At 30.4% G+C, this 17,365-nt stretch overlaps 1 protein-coding gene across 2 annotated transcripts in view; it reads right to left on the reverse strand.

The window, feature by feature from the left end:
- Positions 1-16,111, reverse strand: part of LOC111630921 (type 2 phosphatidylinositol 4,5-bisphosphate 4-phosphatase-like) — a 24,080-nt gene extending 7,969 nt beyond the window's left edge. The window contains exons 1-3 of one of the 2 annotated variants that reach the window (XM_023375081.1): positions 15,976-16,111; positions 14,338-14,440; positions 4,770-4,819 (exon numbers count right to left, since the gene is read on the reverse strand). In XM_023375081.1, the coding sequence (XP_023230849.1) occupies positions 4,770-4,819; positions 14,338-14,379 (92 nt within the window). In that variant the 5' untranslated portion in view covers positions 14,380-14,440; positions 15,976-16,111. Of the gene's footprint in view, positions 1-4,769; positions 4,820-8,791; positions 8,842-14,337; positions 14,441-15,975 lie in introns of both variants that reach the window. The other variant, XM_023375080.1, reaches the window with a different exon arrangement.
- Between the last annotated feature and the right edge of the window lie 1,254 nt (positions 16,112-17,365).

Below are 17,365 nucleotides of genomic sequence, written 5' to 3' on the forward strand. Positions count from 1 at the left end.
CGATGATTGTAGATATATTACGCCTTGCCGGGGCTTGCGATGGCCGGTTGAGTGCCGTATAGGAGTAGGACGTGGGCACTGAATGTGTCCCCAGCCGGCATTGTAATAACCGTCGATGGTTACATAGTTATACGCTGGAAGAGGAGATCGTACTGGAGGTCCGGGTAGCGTAACTGGCAACGCATCTGCACGGTAAGCAGGAGTTGTGGGTTCGAGTCCCGCTCCGGGCCGATTTTTTCTCCCAGCGGTTCTAAATTATTTAAATTAATTAATTTATTTATAATTATTAATATTAATAAGAGATGGCGCCTAACGCTTACCTCTAGTACCAAATTCGTTATGTAATTAATATAGTAATTAGCCATAAAACTAGCCCGATGGATTTACGGCGTACGTTTGGAGATTAGCTATTACATCGGGTTTAGCGATGATTGTAGAGCTAATAAATGACCGTTCGAGCAATCAGCTTTATGCTGGATGTATGCATTTATGCTTCAATTGCTTCAAGAAGAGCAATCCAAAGATGAGGGATAGGAAAGATCCATTACGTGTGTCATTAGACAAAATATATGGTCTCTCCTAAATTTACAAATATTCTTCTTTCCTTAAATAAAACACAAACAGAACGAGCAATTATTTATTGTGAGATTGCCACAATTCCGGGCTGCAATTTTTAATCATATTTTTAAAATTTATTTCCTTTAAAACTATATGCTGTCCATCTCAAATTAGTAGTATCTTGCCCCTGTACATCATACTTTTCCTTTAACAATAGAGTTGTGCCAATCATCTATTAACTGCTTTCAGGGGGAAAAATTGAAATAACATAACTTCTGGTTTGCACTGGAAGTTCATATATAGTCAATCGAGGCCTCCTGCCCCTAAGGTTTCCATATCTGGTCTCGGATTTTGTCTATCTAACTCTGTTTGAGATTAATCTTCTTAATGTTCCAACTAATCTTCTAAGTATGAGGATATATTTTTAAAGAATAGCAACCACAAGTCATTATTAAATACAATACAGCACTATAAAAACTGGTTACAAATAATGGCATGCGCGCGTGTGTGTGCGTACGGTGTAGGGAATGCTGATTTATTTTGTAAACCTATTCCTATTCTATGAAATGTTTTCATTAATAACTACAGTAGAGTCCCGCTAGTCCGAACATGTTTCAGCCAGTGAAGAAGAAATTTTTTAGCTCGCAAAATATATGTTTTTTGTATTTTCCAGTTTAATTTAAACGGTATTAATGGTACAAAAAGATTTAGAATTCCACAACTAAAAAAATTGTATTTTATTGTAGTACTGTATTAATACTGTACAAAATTAATAAATCAGTGTTTCACATGGGCTACTTAAACAGCAGATCTATACTGTACTTACACACAAAAACAAAAGTCATTGATGGTATTGGATCCATATAAACCAGACCTGTTTTACTGCTTGCTTCTGCATTATTTCAATTATTCAGCTAATCTGAACGGGGTTCGGTTCCAATTAATTTGGACTATAGTGGGACTCTACTGTATATGCAAATTTGCAACAAGGCTGAGAACCAAGAGTTTTAATAAGCAGAAATTGGATACACTGCATTAAAATAAGTCAGTTGAATTTTATGTCGAGAATTGATATTCTATGAAGTAAGTCATGATATAAAATAAAATATGGAAAAAATTTCTCATGTATGTAAGTTATATATAATATGCTTAATGATGATAATTAAAATTTATGGTTTAACTAATCTTTTGTTTTGGGCCTAGTGCACTAAATAGAAATAAAGATTTAGAATAATAAAATAAAGTAATGATACTAAATACTTTTTGCTTTTGCTCTTTTTGCTTTCATATATATATATACAGTACATCCCCCTATAAAACCGTTTCCTATAGTTATGATTCCTATAAAAATTGTGGCAGTATCCATAAACAACGGTAAAAATAACTCCTATAATACGTAAAACGTCATCGGGCAGCCGAACTACTTTCCCGCCGTCCGTAGCGCCACGCTACGGACGTTTAGGCGGATAAATTGAGTTTAGTATCGTCTGTTCATATAATTATATATAAATTAGGTACTGTACATATAATTATATATTAATTATATATAAATTAGGTACTGTATATATAATTATATATTAACTTAATTTATTGTAACTTTATTATAATTAAATATATATTTTTCGCCGTCTAGCGTCACGCTACGGCGAGTTAGGCGACCTATCGTCTGTCCAGTACTGTAATTTTATACATTTCTTGTGAAAGAAACATTTCTTATTTAACGGCCATAAAAATTATTTATATTAAGGATGTCTCCAAAGGTCAACGAAGTTTTCGCAGAAAAATAATATCAGAAATCGCGGCCGCGGTTTGATGCGCTGTTCCGCGACGAAACCAAGCTTTAGCAACGGGCGTAGTCGAACGGTACACACTCGGTAAGCAATCCTACAATTTTTTGTTTATAACGTAGTTTATACGGATTATTTTCAAAAAAATATACGTATTTTGGAAATGTTGAGTCGAATTAGTCTAGAATCGATTAATTTTATGAAAGAAAACCTTTCAAACAGCCGTAGTCCGTAAACTATGATTCCTACAAAATTGATTCATAAAGAACGGAACGTATCTACCGTCTTATAGGGAGATCTACTGTGTATATATATATACACACACAGTATAAAAATTAATGGTGTAGAAATGGCAGAAGGATAGACAGAAACAAGGTTTTTTACCTTTGTGAATATGTCGTTTTGTATTTATACACTTATTAAAAATAAAAATTAATACTTAAATCATCCATCAGGCAGAAATTAATCAGGCAGAAATTATGCTACAAATATTAATTAATTAAGCATCATATTGGAGTAGGCTAATGGACATTGAACACATCCCTCAGGCAATGCCATGGGTAATGTTTGGATGGTTATATCTAAAGTTTAAATGTATCTGGAAGGAAGGAAGGAATTACTTGGAGGTCCAGGTGGCATAACTGATCAGCACACCACACAGTAAGTTGAAGTTGCAGACACTTCAGCATACAAAATTTTCAGGACACAACATGAAATTTGAACATTTTTGCTCCACGGTACGAACAAAAACTCACCATACGACGTTACATTAGTTTGCAGTGCCATTGCCATGATCATGTGTTCCTTCTGTTCATCGGTCTCAATCCGCATGTTTGCTTCGTCGTGGAAGGAGCTCTTTGATTTAGGAAATCTTGAGGTATCAGAAAGTGACTGATTTTATTGAAAAGAAACATCCCGAAAAGGTTCACACTGACATTATTGCTGCTCAGTTTAATGACCATCTATTAACTGCTTTCAGGGGGAAAAATTGAAATAACATAACTTCTGGTTTGCACTGGAAGTTCATATATTATAGTCAATCGAGGCCTCCTGCCCCTAAGGTTTCCATATCTGGTCTCGGATTTTATCTAGCTATCTCCGTTCTCATGATTAAGGAAAGGCAGCCGAACGGACGACAGTGGGAATTTACAGGTCTACAGTTTTTTCAAATTGCAGCCTAATTATTCAGAAATTAGTTAAAATAGAAACATGAATAAAGAGAAAAATTTGTAATTATTGAAATTGAGAATATTACAGTAAATTCCTTTTAAAAAGCTAACTTTATAGATAGCACATGTTTAAAGTTTTCATTTAAAATGGACTAGCCTTATCTAATTAAATATAGGTTTATGTACCGGCACAATGTATATTATTAATTTTTATTACGCTTACAATTTATCGAATGTCACGGCAATAACTTCGCCCTAAATGAAAAAAAAAAACACTAATTGGTTATATCTCGGCAACTCTGTTTTCCCGTAGCCTATACAGGCCTATATATCTATAGGAAACAGTTGCCGATTATCGGGAGTCGATTTCTCGCCCTCCAAATGCTTTGTCACTCCATAATAATTGTCATAATTTTTTACTTGGCGCAAGTTTATATATATATATATATATACACAAGTACTATTACCAAAGTTTTATTTTGCTTCTTTCTGTTAATTTCTGTAGAGAGAGGGGGGAAATAGCCTGCTCTCGGAACTGTTCCTTTTATATATATATTTTTAAAACTTTTAGAGTCCAAGGCTAGAATGATCTTGTCTAGGCTGACTGAAGATAGCCTCAGAACAAAGGGCTCATTCCAAGTCAGCTCTTAAGTTAAATGGTATAAAGAATTACACTTTATAATGGCAAGAATTGTCAAAAACAAAAATAATAAAAAAGTCATCACTATCAAAACAGATTTTTCATATAATTATTTGAGTAAATTGAATCTGTATTTATCAGTGCATAATTTGCTATTATTAATCCAATTTTATCTAATAAATTCCATTTTTTTTATATATGGTCATATTATTTTTATCTTGCAGTCACTATATGTGTNAATATACGTATTTTGGAAATGTTGAGTCGGATTAGTCTAGAATCGATTAATTTTATGGAAGAAAACCTTTCAATCAGCTGTAGTCCGTAAACTTGACACATGTCAGGCTGTGATTGGAAGGACTCATAAGAAATCGGATTCCTAAAGAATGGAACATATCTATGATCTTATAGGGGGGTCAACTGTATTATGATCCATTCTATCATAGGCATGACCATACTCACAATTGGCACAGAATAAAGACCTTCAGTATCAACAAGGTGGAAAGTGTAAAAAAGAAAAAAGTTCTTTAAATTTGCATTTTGAGTAACTTGTAATTATATGAAATCTCAATAGCATTGTTTTGATTAATTATTACAATAAAAATATTTACTTACAATTTTCTGCAATGAGGGCATCGGGCAAGAGCATTATTCAACGTGTTAAACTGTTAAAAAAAATGAATACAAAAATTATATATCCAATTTCAAGAAAATAATTAAACATATTCAATTATAGTGAGTTCCAATTACCCAAGGTTCATATTATCTGTGGGGAATTGCAGAAGAGTACCTTGTCAACAAAGACAAGCGAATGTAATACAATACAGTTTGCTTTACAAATCTTGGCCATATGATGCACTGTACTCAAAGCAGTGCTCTAGAAGATTAAAAAACTTTTAATTGTAATTTCATAGGTTTATATTTGCTTTAATTTATATAGTTGTCAATGAAATTGTTTCATTGTAAAAAGTAGGTTTAACCCAACTAAAAACAGTACATGTACACATTAATGCATCCAAATTCAGGTAAACAAAAACACATACCTGAAACCAGGACAAATTAGCTAAAAATAGTATTTTCACTAACTTTTTCATCTGTTTATAACAGACATTTTCAGATACAATACAATATATATTTTTATTTTGTTTAGTTTTGCATTATATGTACCTGAAGACATCTGTTACAAACAGATAAAAACATTAGTAAAAGTACTATTTTCTTTGCTTACAGTTAATCTTTGCTGGTTTCAAATTTGTGTCTTTGTTTACATGAGCATCCAAATTCAGCTTATTGAATAATTTATCATTCTGTATTACCAAGATTTTGTTTACTTGGGTACCCTAATTTACTTTACTTTAGTTAATTGAGACTCTACTGTAATTCAAAAATAAGTGATTATGCAAGAATAACACTAAATTCTTGTTATGCTTATTATAACAATATAAGTAATATGCCAAATAACTGTCATATTAAATTGGGTTACTTTGCCACAATTATTTTAAATTAATATCTAAATAATTTGTCACTAGAGGCAGGCATTAGGTACTGTACATCTCTTATTAAATTTAATCATTATAAAAGAGGGCACCTAACACTTGCCTCTAGTGACAAATTATTTAGAAATTAATTTAAAATAATTGCAGAGAAGTAACCTGATTGAATACGTCATTTGTTTGGCATATTACTAATATATTGGGTTTCATAATGTTTGTGCATGCATAACATAAGTTGAAAATAAAAGAAGAAATGTGTAGAAGTTGTACAACGATGATGGATATTTCATATTCATGTCAAAATGTATCCACATACCAAATCAGTAATTTTAAACTTGCTTAAAAGAATAGGTTGGACTTAAAGATATATGTAGAAGCTTCAAAAGTTTTCATTTGTGGTCATTACTTGCAATGAAATACAGTATGTCAACAGAATAGAGAAAATGCTGTCGGTCCATCGGCAACATTAGAGTTTGTTCTTGGCATTTAAGTGGTAACAATGGCTTCAAAGATATTAAAAGCATCCAAGAGTGATCAATGAGCTGTTATTCAGTTTTCGTAATGGAAAGATGTCAACCTGCTGAAATTTATCACCACATGTTAGCTGTTTATTGTAAATCTTATCAATAAAAATAACAACTGTGAAATAGTGTAGGAAGTTTTGCAGTCTTTACAGATTTACTGCGAGGTAGACAATTGTCCATGTCAACAATAATAGACCAAACTATAAAACTGGATTCACATATACACACTAGGATAGATGTGTTAAAAACAAAAACAATATCAAAAGAGGTTTGAATCTCTGTTGGGATTGTCTTATGGAATTTAGTATTACAAAGTGTGCCACATGTGATCCCTAAAGTGTGCCACATGTGATCCCTAAAGTGTGCTACATGTGATCCCTAAATTATCTGGGCAACCTAAAGAAATCTCAGAGAATGTTATCTCTGATTCATTTGGAACATTACAAGAGAAAAAAGTAATCACTTTATGCTTTAAAGCAATGATAATGCAGCAGTGCCATTCAACATGACCTTGCAAAAATTAGTTTAAAGCTGGCTTGTCACCATGAAAGACTTTTGCCATTGAACTTTAAACCTCCTGACATGATCACCATCAATAGCTACAGTACAACAGTGAATTGATTGCATGCTACAATCAAAAACAAGCATCATAAACCCACATTTGGAGTCATATTGTTCAAAGACAATGCCAGTTCACATGTTGCTGGAGTTGTCAAATATAAACTATGATGATTCAGACAGGAAACAACTACAAAATGAATTTTTCAGTGTTTTCGTTACTAAAGTTATTTTTTTTCAATGTACTACTTAGCTTTAATTTGAGTGTATTTTTCGTGTTGGAATGGATTATTTGGTTTTACATGTAATCATATGGGGAAAAATGATTCACCTTACGACATTTTCATGATACGATCTCAGTTTAAGAACGGATTAATTTCATATCCTGAGGTACTACTGTATGTATATATATATACACACTGATATAATATATCAATATAGGTCGCTCTGTCTATATATTTGATATTCGATAAAGGCATTTTGGATTTGTTGTTATATATAATGTACAGTACCATTGTAATGTTAACTGTAGTATATCTTAAGCTATCTCGTGACTTTAGCATGGCCTGTTGCCATTCATTTGTGCTGAAAATGATCATACAGCACAGTGCAGGATATGCTTTTACATTGTGCATATCCTGCACTGTGCAGTATCATGCATCCATATATAATGTATTTAAGTATTATGTATCATACTGCCTCAATGTATTCATTGTCACTATTAATTGCATTCTTGTTATGCAAACATCTATGTTGTGTGCATATCTTTCATTTTCTCTGTTTTGAAACCACCTATGTAGCTTATGTATTACTATAGCCTTATGTATGTTTTCTGTTTTTCTATGTATCATTAAATATAATGTTATTGAGATCCCCCAATTATGGTATTCAGTACCAGGAATGTACTTTGTATTGATACTTTCTGTAAATAAAAAATTGAATTGAGTTGAAGTCGGCCAGCCACTCCAGAGTGACTTAATCTGTGTAGAGGATCCTAGCAATGTTTTTTTATGAGTGGTCTGTCTTAAATATACAGTCGACCCCCCTATAATTACGATTCCTATAAAACTGCGAAAAAATTGTGACGGTATTCATAAAAAAAGGTAAAAAAAACTCCTATAATTACGTAAAACGTCATCGGGCAGCCGAACTACTTTCCCGCCGTCCGTAGCGCCACACTATGGAGAGATTTCTATCGTCTGGACAGTATTATATAAATTATATATAAATTAGGTACTGTACATATAATTATATATTAATTATATATAAATTAGGTACTGTATATATAATTATATATTAACTTATTGTAACTTTGTTATAATTAAATATATAATTTCCGCCGTCTAGCGTGGCGCCACGCTACGGAGATTTTTACGCTAACTATCGTCTGTACAGTATGTAAATTAGGTACCGTAAGTCTAATACAGTACTGTAATTTTATACATTTCTTGTGAAAGAAACATTTCTTATTCAACGGCGATTAAAATTATTTATATTAATGATGTCTCCAAAGTTCAACGAAGTTTTCGCAGAAAAATAAGTTGTTAGAAATCGGCCGCTATTTGCTGAGCTGTTCCGCGACGAAAACAAGCTTTAGCAATGGCGATGTCGAATGGTGCACACTCGGTAAGTAATCCTACAATTTTTTGTTTATAGCGTAGTTTATACGGATTATTCCCAAAAAAAATATACATATTTTGGAAATGTTGAGTCGGATTAGTCTAGAATCGATTAATTTTATGGAAGAAAACCTTTCAATCAGCTGTAGTCCGTAAACTTGACACATGTCAGGCTGTGATTGGAAGGACTCATAAGAAATCGGATTCCTAAAGAATGGAACATATCTATGATCTTATAGGGGGGTCAACTGTATTATGATCCATTCTATCATAGGCATGACCATACTCACAATTGGCACAGAATAAAGACCTTCAGTATCAACAAGGTGGAAAGTGTAAAAAAGAAAAAAGTTCTTTAAATTTGCATTTTGAGTAACTTGTAATTATATGAAATCTCAATAGCATTGTTTTGATTAATTATTACAATAAAAATATTTACTTACAATTTTCTGCAATGAGGGCATCGGGCAAGAGCATTATTCAACGTGTTAAACTGTTAAAAAAAATGAATACAAAAATTATATATCCAATTTCAAGAAAATAATTAAACATATTCAATTATAGTGAGTTCCAATTACCCAAGGTTCATATTATCTGTGGGGAATTGCAGAAGAGTACCTTGTCAACAAAGACAAGCGAATGTAATACAATACAGTTTGCTTTACAAATCTTGGCCATATGATGCACTGTACTCAAAGCAGTGCTCTAGAAGATTAAAAAACTTTTAATTGTAATTTCATAGGTTTATATTTGCTTTAATTTATATAGTTGTCAATGAAATTGTTTCATTGTAAAAAGTAGGTTTAACCCAACTAAAAACAGTACATGTACACATTAATGCATCCAAATTCAGGTAAACAAAAACACATACCTGAAACCAGGACAAATTAGCTAAAAATAGTATTTTCACTAACTTTTTCATCTGTTTATAACAGACATTTTCAGATACAATACAATATATATTTTTATTTTGTTTAGTTTTGCATTATATGTACCTGAAGACATCTGTTACAAACAGATAAAAACATTAGTAAAAGTACTATTTTCTTTGCTTACAGTTAATCTTTGCTGGTTTCAAATTTGTGTCTTTGTTTACATGAGCATCCAAATTCAGCTTATTGAATAATTTATCATTCTGTATTACCAAGATTTTGTTTACTTGGGTACCCTAATTTACTTTACTTTAGTTAATTGAGACTCTACTGTAATTCAAAAATAAGTGATTATGCAAGAATAACACTAAATTCTTGTTATGCTTATTATAACAATATAAGTAATATGCCAAATAACTGTCATATTAAATTGGGTTACTTTGCCACAATTATTTTAAATTAATATCTAAATAATTTGTCACTAGAGGCAGGCATTAGGTACTGTACATCTCTTATTAAATTTAATCATTATAAAAGAGGGCACCTAACACTTGCCTCTAGTGACAAATTATTTAGAAATTAATTTAAAATAATTGCAGAGAAGTAACCTGATTGAATACGTCATTTGTTTGGCATATTACTAATATATTGGGTTTCATAATGTTTGTGCATGCATAACATAAGTTGAAAATAAAAGAAGAAATGTGTAGAAGTTGTACAACGATGATGGATATTTCATATTCATGTCAAAATGTATCCACATACCAAATCAGTAATTTTAAACTTGCTTAAAAGAATAGGTTGGACTTAAAGATATATGTAGAAGCTTCAAAAGTTTTCATTTGTGGTCATTACTTGCAATGAAATACAGTATGTCAACAGAATAGAGAAAATGCTGTCGGTCCATCGGCAACATTAGAGTTTGTTCTTGGCATTTAAGTGGTAACAATGGCTTCAAAGATATTAAAAGCATCCAAGAGTGATCAATGAGCTGTTATTCAGTTTTCGTAATGGAAAGATGTCAACCTGCTGAAATTTATCACCACATGTTAGCTGTTTATTGTAAATCTTATCAATAAAAATAACAACTGTGAAATAGTGTAGGAAGTTTTGCAGTCTTTACAGATTTACTGCGAGGTAGACAATTGTCCATGTCAACAATAATAGACCAAACTATAAAACTGGATTCACATATACACACTAGGATAGATGTGTTAAAAACAAAAACAATATCAAAAGAGGTTTGAATCTCTGTTGGGATTGTCTTATGGAATTTAGTATTACAAAGTGTGCCACATGTGATCCCTAAAGTGTGCCACATGTGATCCCTAAAGTGTGCTACATGTGATCCCTAAATTATCTGGGCAACCTAAAGAAATCTCAGAGAATGTTATCTCTGATTCATTTGGAACATTACAAGAGAAAAAAGTAATCACTTTATGCTTTAAAGCAATGATAATGCAGCAGTGCCATTCAACATGACCTTGCAAAAATAAGTTTAAAGCTGGCTTGTCACCATGAAAGACTTTTGCCATTGAACTTTAAACCTCCTGACATGATCACCATCAATAGCTACAGTACAACAGTGAATTGATTGCATGCTACAATCAAAAACAAGCATCATAAACCCACATTTGGAGTCGTCATTGTTCAAAGACAATGCCAGTTCACATGTTGCTGGAGTTGTCAAAGATAAACTATGATGATTCAGACAGGAAACATTATCCCATCCATCATAGATACCTGATCTGTTGCTATGGAACTTTTGAATTTTTGAACCCATGAAGCAAGTGCTGAAAGATAAGTTTCAAATCAGATGCAAAAGTTGCAGACATTGTTTAAGAATGATTTCTAAAGCCAACTAAAAGAACTCGTCCAGGAAGGAATATTTTGTTCAGTGACACTGATGAGGGGACAGCATGAAATTTGGGGTTACCGATTTTGATCAAACTCAGTGAGGTTATAGTGTGTCCCCAACAACTGAAATTTGCTAAGCAATAAGGCAGGCAAAATAATCAAAATTAAAGAAGAAAATTGAAGTTTAAAATTACAAATCTTTTAAAATCTTTAAAATTTCTGCCATTTGTATAGCGGCCAGTGGGTTAGAGGGGCCGCACTGGTTTTATAATCGTGAGGTTTGTATTTTGAATCTCAGTGGTATCAATGTATGTTTTTTTGGTTTCTTTTTTTGTATAAAATTATAATTCTTGATATTTTTAAATTTATAATATTATCAGAAAGAAAAACTAATTTATTTTTAGAAAGCTACAAATGCACAATAAACAGAATAGTAAAACAATGAAATCCATCTGTTTAAAGCAGTGTTTTTCAACCTGTGGGTTGCGACCCCCATGGGTCACACCCGTGAAAGGGGTTCGCGGGTGAAAGAAAAAAAACACATGTTTGTAGGTCCTACATTACAATAAAAAAACTAGAATTTCAGTGTGAAGGCTGTGCCTGTTTATTTTACAGTACAATTGGTTTTTCGATCGATATTTAAAAAAAGAAAATTAAATATGTAGTTTTTAAAATCACTGATATAGTTTTAATATGGCCCTGGGGGTCGCCAGAATTTTTTTAACTTGTAAAGGGGTTGCATATTCAAGAAGGTTGAAAAATACTGGTTTAAAGTAACAAGTCAATGTCAAAAGCAGTTAACAAATGCTTCCTAACAATATTTAAAAAAACATTTTCTGTATTTTCATATATAGTACATAATAACTCTAGCAATAAACTCATTGTTCAACCTAAATGCATGTATCTTAGTTTGCTGAAGAATGAAAAGATGACCTTAATATCTTGTGCTAGTATTAATAGCACAGAATAGTACGGATATTGTTCTGCACGACAATATTACTAAATTTACATATTGCAAAAGCAGCCTTCAAAATCAAAACCTAAATTGCAGTTGATGGTTCTTCAACAATTTCAGAAGTTGCAAAGGCAGTAGAAAAAACCATCAAGCACTATGATATTTTCCAATGTACAAATGTAAATATGGTATGAATGATTCTACTCCAAATTAGTTGATGATGGAGAAGTATTTTTAAACATTAACCAGATTTGTTTTTCAAAATTGTATGTAAATCATCATTTTATTTTAAAAATCTACATTTATTCAATGCACATATTGCAGAAATGTTTATTGTTTCACATGCTTCTATGACCATTATCATCCACAAAATTGTGCTTATGAAAAGCAGATTGAATAATGTTAATAAAAATGTCTTTTTTATTTGTTTAAATATAATCCTCTTACCAAATACATTATAAATAAATGTTAGTACAATCCCAGTATGTACTGTACATGAATATTTGAAAATAATTTTTAAATAAATATAATTAATTTATAATGGCAATAATAATGTAATAAATTAATCATTTTTAAAATCATTTGCTCATTTATGATTTTTCATATCACCATACAATCTTTTAAACAGATAACCCATGTTCAGTATCAGTATATTTCTAGTAAAGAATCTTGTATGATTGCATGAACAAATTACAATACAAAATAAAATGTATCAGGAAAATACCTTCTTGGCCCCTTCTACCACTGGTTCTGACACACACATGGGCATTTTTTCTGCAGTGGCAAATGTTTCACCAATTTCAAATTATCATCAATTCTTTAAACTTTTGCAAAATGTGAAAATGGCAATTGAAAGCAGAAACACCAGATGACTGCCTCAATAGATTAAGGCAACACATTCTCCAATTTGTTTTCAACAAATAAAACTTTTAGAAGCCTTCTTGAAAGCAACATCAAAATTAGCAAACAAAATAGTTACTCTCTAAATTTCTATTGAGTTTTATAAAATTAAAAAAACTTTCATTTGAAATGTAATACAGTAATATGTTCAAAGCATTATATTTACCAGAACAAGTTTTTGTACTGAATATAATAATATTCATTATTATTATAATATTTACAAAAGTTTCTTAGTACAAGTTAGACATTCAAAAATCCGGCCATAGATAATCTGGTTCCTTCAGACTTCCAGCATGGATTTTGGAGTGCATTTTCGAATTTACTGCATTGGCATGCCATTTTTTCTGGAGGCACTTAATTAAAATTCTGTAAAACTATTTTATTTAATGTTTAATTTTCTTTCTTTAAAGGATTATACAAGTAGTCATTTTCTGTTAAATACATACAGCATATATAACCATAAAAAATCCGGCACTCCTCAGGTCCGGAGATTGCCAGATTTTTTAATGTCAACCTGTATCATTAACATAAGTTATTCTCTGCTTCAATTCAAATAATTCACTTCAAATAATTCAATAATTCACAAATAATTCAATTCAAATAATTAGAATGGGACAATTTTGGATAACTGATTTTTCAGATAACCAATCGTACTTGGTAGAGAAAGAATATTTAAAGGTATACATTGTTTCACATATAATATCATGGTTGGGCAATGCATGGCATTTAGTTGAAGCTCTGAAAGTTGTATGCAGTTTAGGAGCCTGTTTTTATGAAGCATGGTGACCATGTCACAGATTCATTAAACAGTATGTTCTAAATAAATTAAATAATAAACTAAACACTTTTAAACAAGGAAAATGTAAGTTAAACACCTCAATAATTGGTAAATATGGTCTAAAAACACACCCGTACACAAGCCAGTATAAACTCAAAAATATTTCCTTTGTTTAGCAAACTCAAAACTCATTATCAAACAAGCTTCATTATAACAAAAATAGTTAATATAATCCCTCAATACCATGGAGAGATTTAACTATACTAGGCCACTTGTTGTATACTTTTAAGTTTGTTAATGGAAATATTCTTATTTTATTAATTATGCAATGTTCATTCAGTTATTTTTCTGTAGGAATACATTAATTGCACAGGGACATACATGAACCTTTAGTGGTTTTAAAATTTGATCTAAATTCTGTATTCAATTTGATGTTTTTTCTTTAATAGACTTATATAACCTGAGGATGTCCAACTGATATAGCCAAAAAATATTTGTCTATATCAAAATATTGTTATATTAGATTATTTTTAATAAGAACTTTATATAAACTGCATTATAACTAATTGAGAATATAATGATTTTAAATTTAGTTTAAAATAAAGTTTTTAATTTTAAACAACTTACCAAAAACATATTTTCACAGTGCCCACAAGATACTCTTGCCATGCCAGGAACATTGGTGGTACCTGGCGTAGCAGAAATTTGAGCCAACTGAATAATTTTTTTACTGAAATAAATAAAATTATTATTTCTTTAAATTTCATATATTAAGTTTTAAAAATAATTTTAATCATTCTGATATCAGAAATAAATTCAATCATATCTAACTATATTGCGAAATTTCAATTGTAATAAATGTATGCATTATAAACGTTGTGATATTTTTTTCATATTAAATCATTCACATATTAATATCATTGATGACATAAGCATCATAAACAAAATATAATTTTATAAAAAGTTTACTATGGTCTTTCTAATTAAGTTATTATATACTGTAATTTCATGTGAATAACCCATGTATTGTGTGTTTAAAAGTCAATTTGAAAGCAAGTATAGGTTATGCAATGATGCAAGTCATCTGCTAGTTTTAACTAAAATTAGTAACTCAAACAAGTTTTCTTTTTGTATCATTCTAATTGTTTTATCCTTCGTCCTTTCCTTTTCCTTTGTCTAAACATACCAAGAATGTCTTTAACAAACATGAAAAAGCCTTTACATACTACACATTTATCTACCATTATGATTTTTTTCTAAAACCACTGAAGCCATATATGACTCACCTTTTAGGTCTTTCACATAATATCAGTGCACACAAAACAGAATACGATATCAAATAAATAGCCTTTATTGAGCTATTAAGGCTAAAAAATTAAGTAATTTGGCAGGAAGTATGCAGTTCGGTTGCCAACTTTTGTGAAATTTAATAATTATAAGTTAATTTAATTTTAGAATATTCTGGAAGACAAAAAATTGGCCAAAAGCAGAACTTGAACTTTTACCTGCTTACTGATGTGGTTATATCTAATTATTTAATTAATTAATTAGTCTGGAAGCAAAGTTCAGATAGAGATCTGGATAGCATAACTGACAATGCATATGTATGGTAATGAGGAATTGTGGGTTCAAGTCCTGCTCCAGGACAATCTTTTCTTCCTAAATATTCTAAACTTAAAATGTATTTATTTAAAGTTATTAATTTAACAAGAGATGGCAGCCTATCTATCTATCTGCCAAATTACTTAGTAATTATTTAGCCCTGATAGAGTTATTGGTCTATTAAGGCTAAATAAAGCTAGTCATTTGATATTTGAAATAATTATTGGGTTGACTGTATCTATTACAGAATATAACAAATTAAAAATCATAATAATGCTCTAGAAAACTGAATGGTTTGATTTAATTCTACAGATGTAAAATATTCATTGTTCTATAAATTCTGTTATTGCTTTTATAAACTATTGACTTATACTTTTGTAACTTCTACATATTTGAAGTGATTTAATAAAAATCTTAAAGCAAGAATAAATTCATTAATCCATTAATTTTTACCCAAGAAAAGTGTCATATTTTATGTCTATTGGAGTTTTAAGTATTTTTAAAAATTTTATTTATTATTTCATTATTTAATGAGACAAAATTGTATTCTAAATTAAAGTGACAGAAAAAATAATTTATTCTTGTTTATTCTTATGTGTTATTAGTTATTCCTTGGTTAAGATAATTAAATAATAAATAAATAAAATCTAATAATTTTCATACCAATTTGGTCTTGGACAAGAAATTTTTTGTGAAGTAGTTTTGCAAATAAGCAAACAATTACAAGGACACCTCACATACTTCTTCCCGGGTGGCGGCGTTTTAATAGGCTATATACATAAATAAAAAAATAAACTTGTTATTACATCTATATAAGATTATCAAAAATTTCATTTGCAATTTTCACAAATTAATTTGCATTCATTTACAATAATAAAAATTAGAGCACAGTCATTTTTATTTACTGTGCTTTAATTATTGTTCCTTGATTTTCATAAATTCAAAGCCATTTGCAAGAAGATACTATAATCCAAGTAATTTATTTTTTTTGCTTTGTTGTTGTTTTGTCATTCTCGCATTGTTTTCTCATTTTTGTCACTATCGCATTGGCTTTTTTATTTTAACCTTATTGAATTTTTTTCTTTTTTTTAATTACTTTGAATTGTTGTAATGGGAAGTAGCAAATATTGTCTGAGAGACATTGCTAAATAAAATAAAAAAATAAATAAATTTAATTAAATTTTTATTTTTAAAACAAGTCACAAACTGACTATCATTATCAATGAATCCAAACCTTTGTTAATTAACCAGAACAAATTCTAATTTAATAAGTACAAAAGTTCATTCACTTATAAGTTGATACACTTTATTCTGTAACAAAAATAATGCAAAATATCAAAAACAGAATCAAACTACAAGGGTAAAGTCAAAAATATATTTACTATCTGCTGTTTCAATTCCCACCAAACGTTTGATTATTTTACCCCTATATTTGAAATTGTAATATGTTTTGATATGTTCTGTTCAAGGGCAGTTACATGACATCTGTGAGATACCCTAGCACATTTTTCAACATTTCTTATATTTAAAATTTTATAAAATTCTGAAAAGTTCTATTCTCCTAACTTCAACTTGAATGATGTGCAGCTAACACATTTTGCAGTGCACAATTACTTTTGAGAAAAACCACTGGCAGTACAGTGCAATTGTTATGTCAGGATCATGCCTAGATGGTCAACTATTGCTTTGAATGAGTGTGACACGATGCAATAGCAATTTAAAATTAATTTATTCTTACAAGATTACTATTCCTTACACTTCTTTATTTTATACAACAAAAATAAGTTCTAATTCATTTTAAACGGGAGCACTGCACTATATGCAACAACAAGATACAGTAAGTGCCATGTTATTGCATGTCCTGCAGGGAGACAAAAATGAAAAAATAATTTTAACAACACAAACTATTAAAATTGTAAAATTTTCATAACTTTTTAAATTATACACTTAGTAATTTATGCTGTTGAGTATCAACCATGCATTACTTCTTCAATTACTTCACATTTCTCATATAGAAAAGCATTCCTGATTAAACAATCTGCAAAAAATTTTG

This window comes from Centruroides sculpturatus, unplaced genomic scaffold (genome assembly GCF_000671375.1).
Source record: "Centruroides sculpturatus isolate CEXI.00-Female unplaced genomic scaffold, Cexi_2.0 scaffold653, whole genome shotgun sequence".
Taxonomy (NCBI): domain Eukaryota; kingdom Metazoa; phylum Arthropoda; class Arachnida; order Scorpiones; family Buthidae; genus Centruroides; species Centruroides sculpturatus.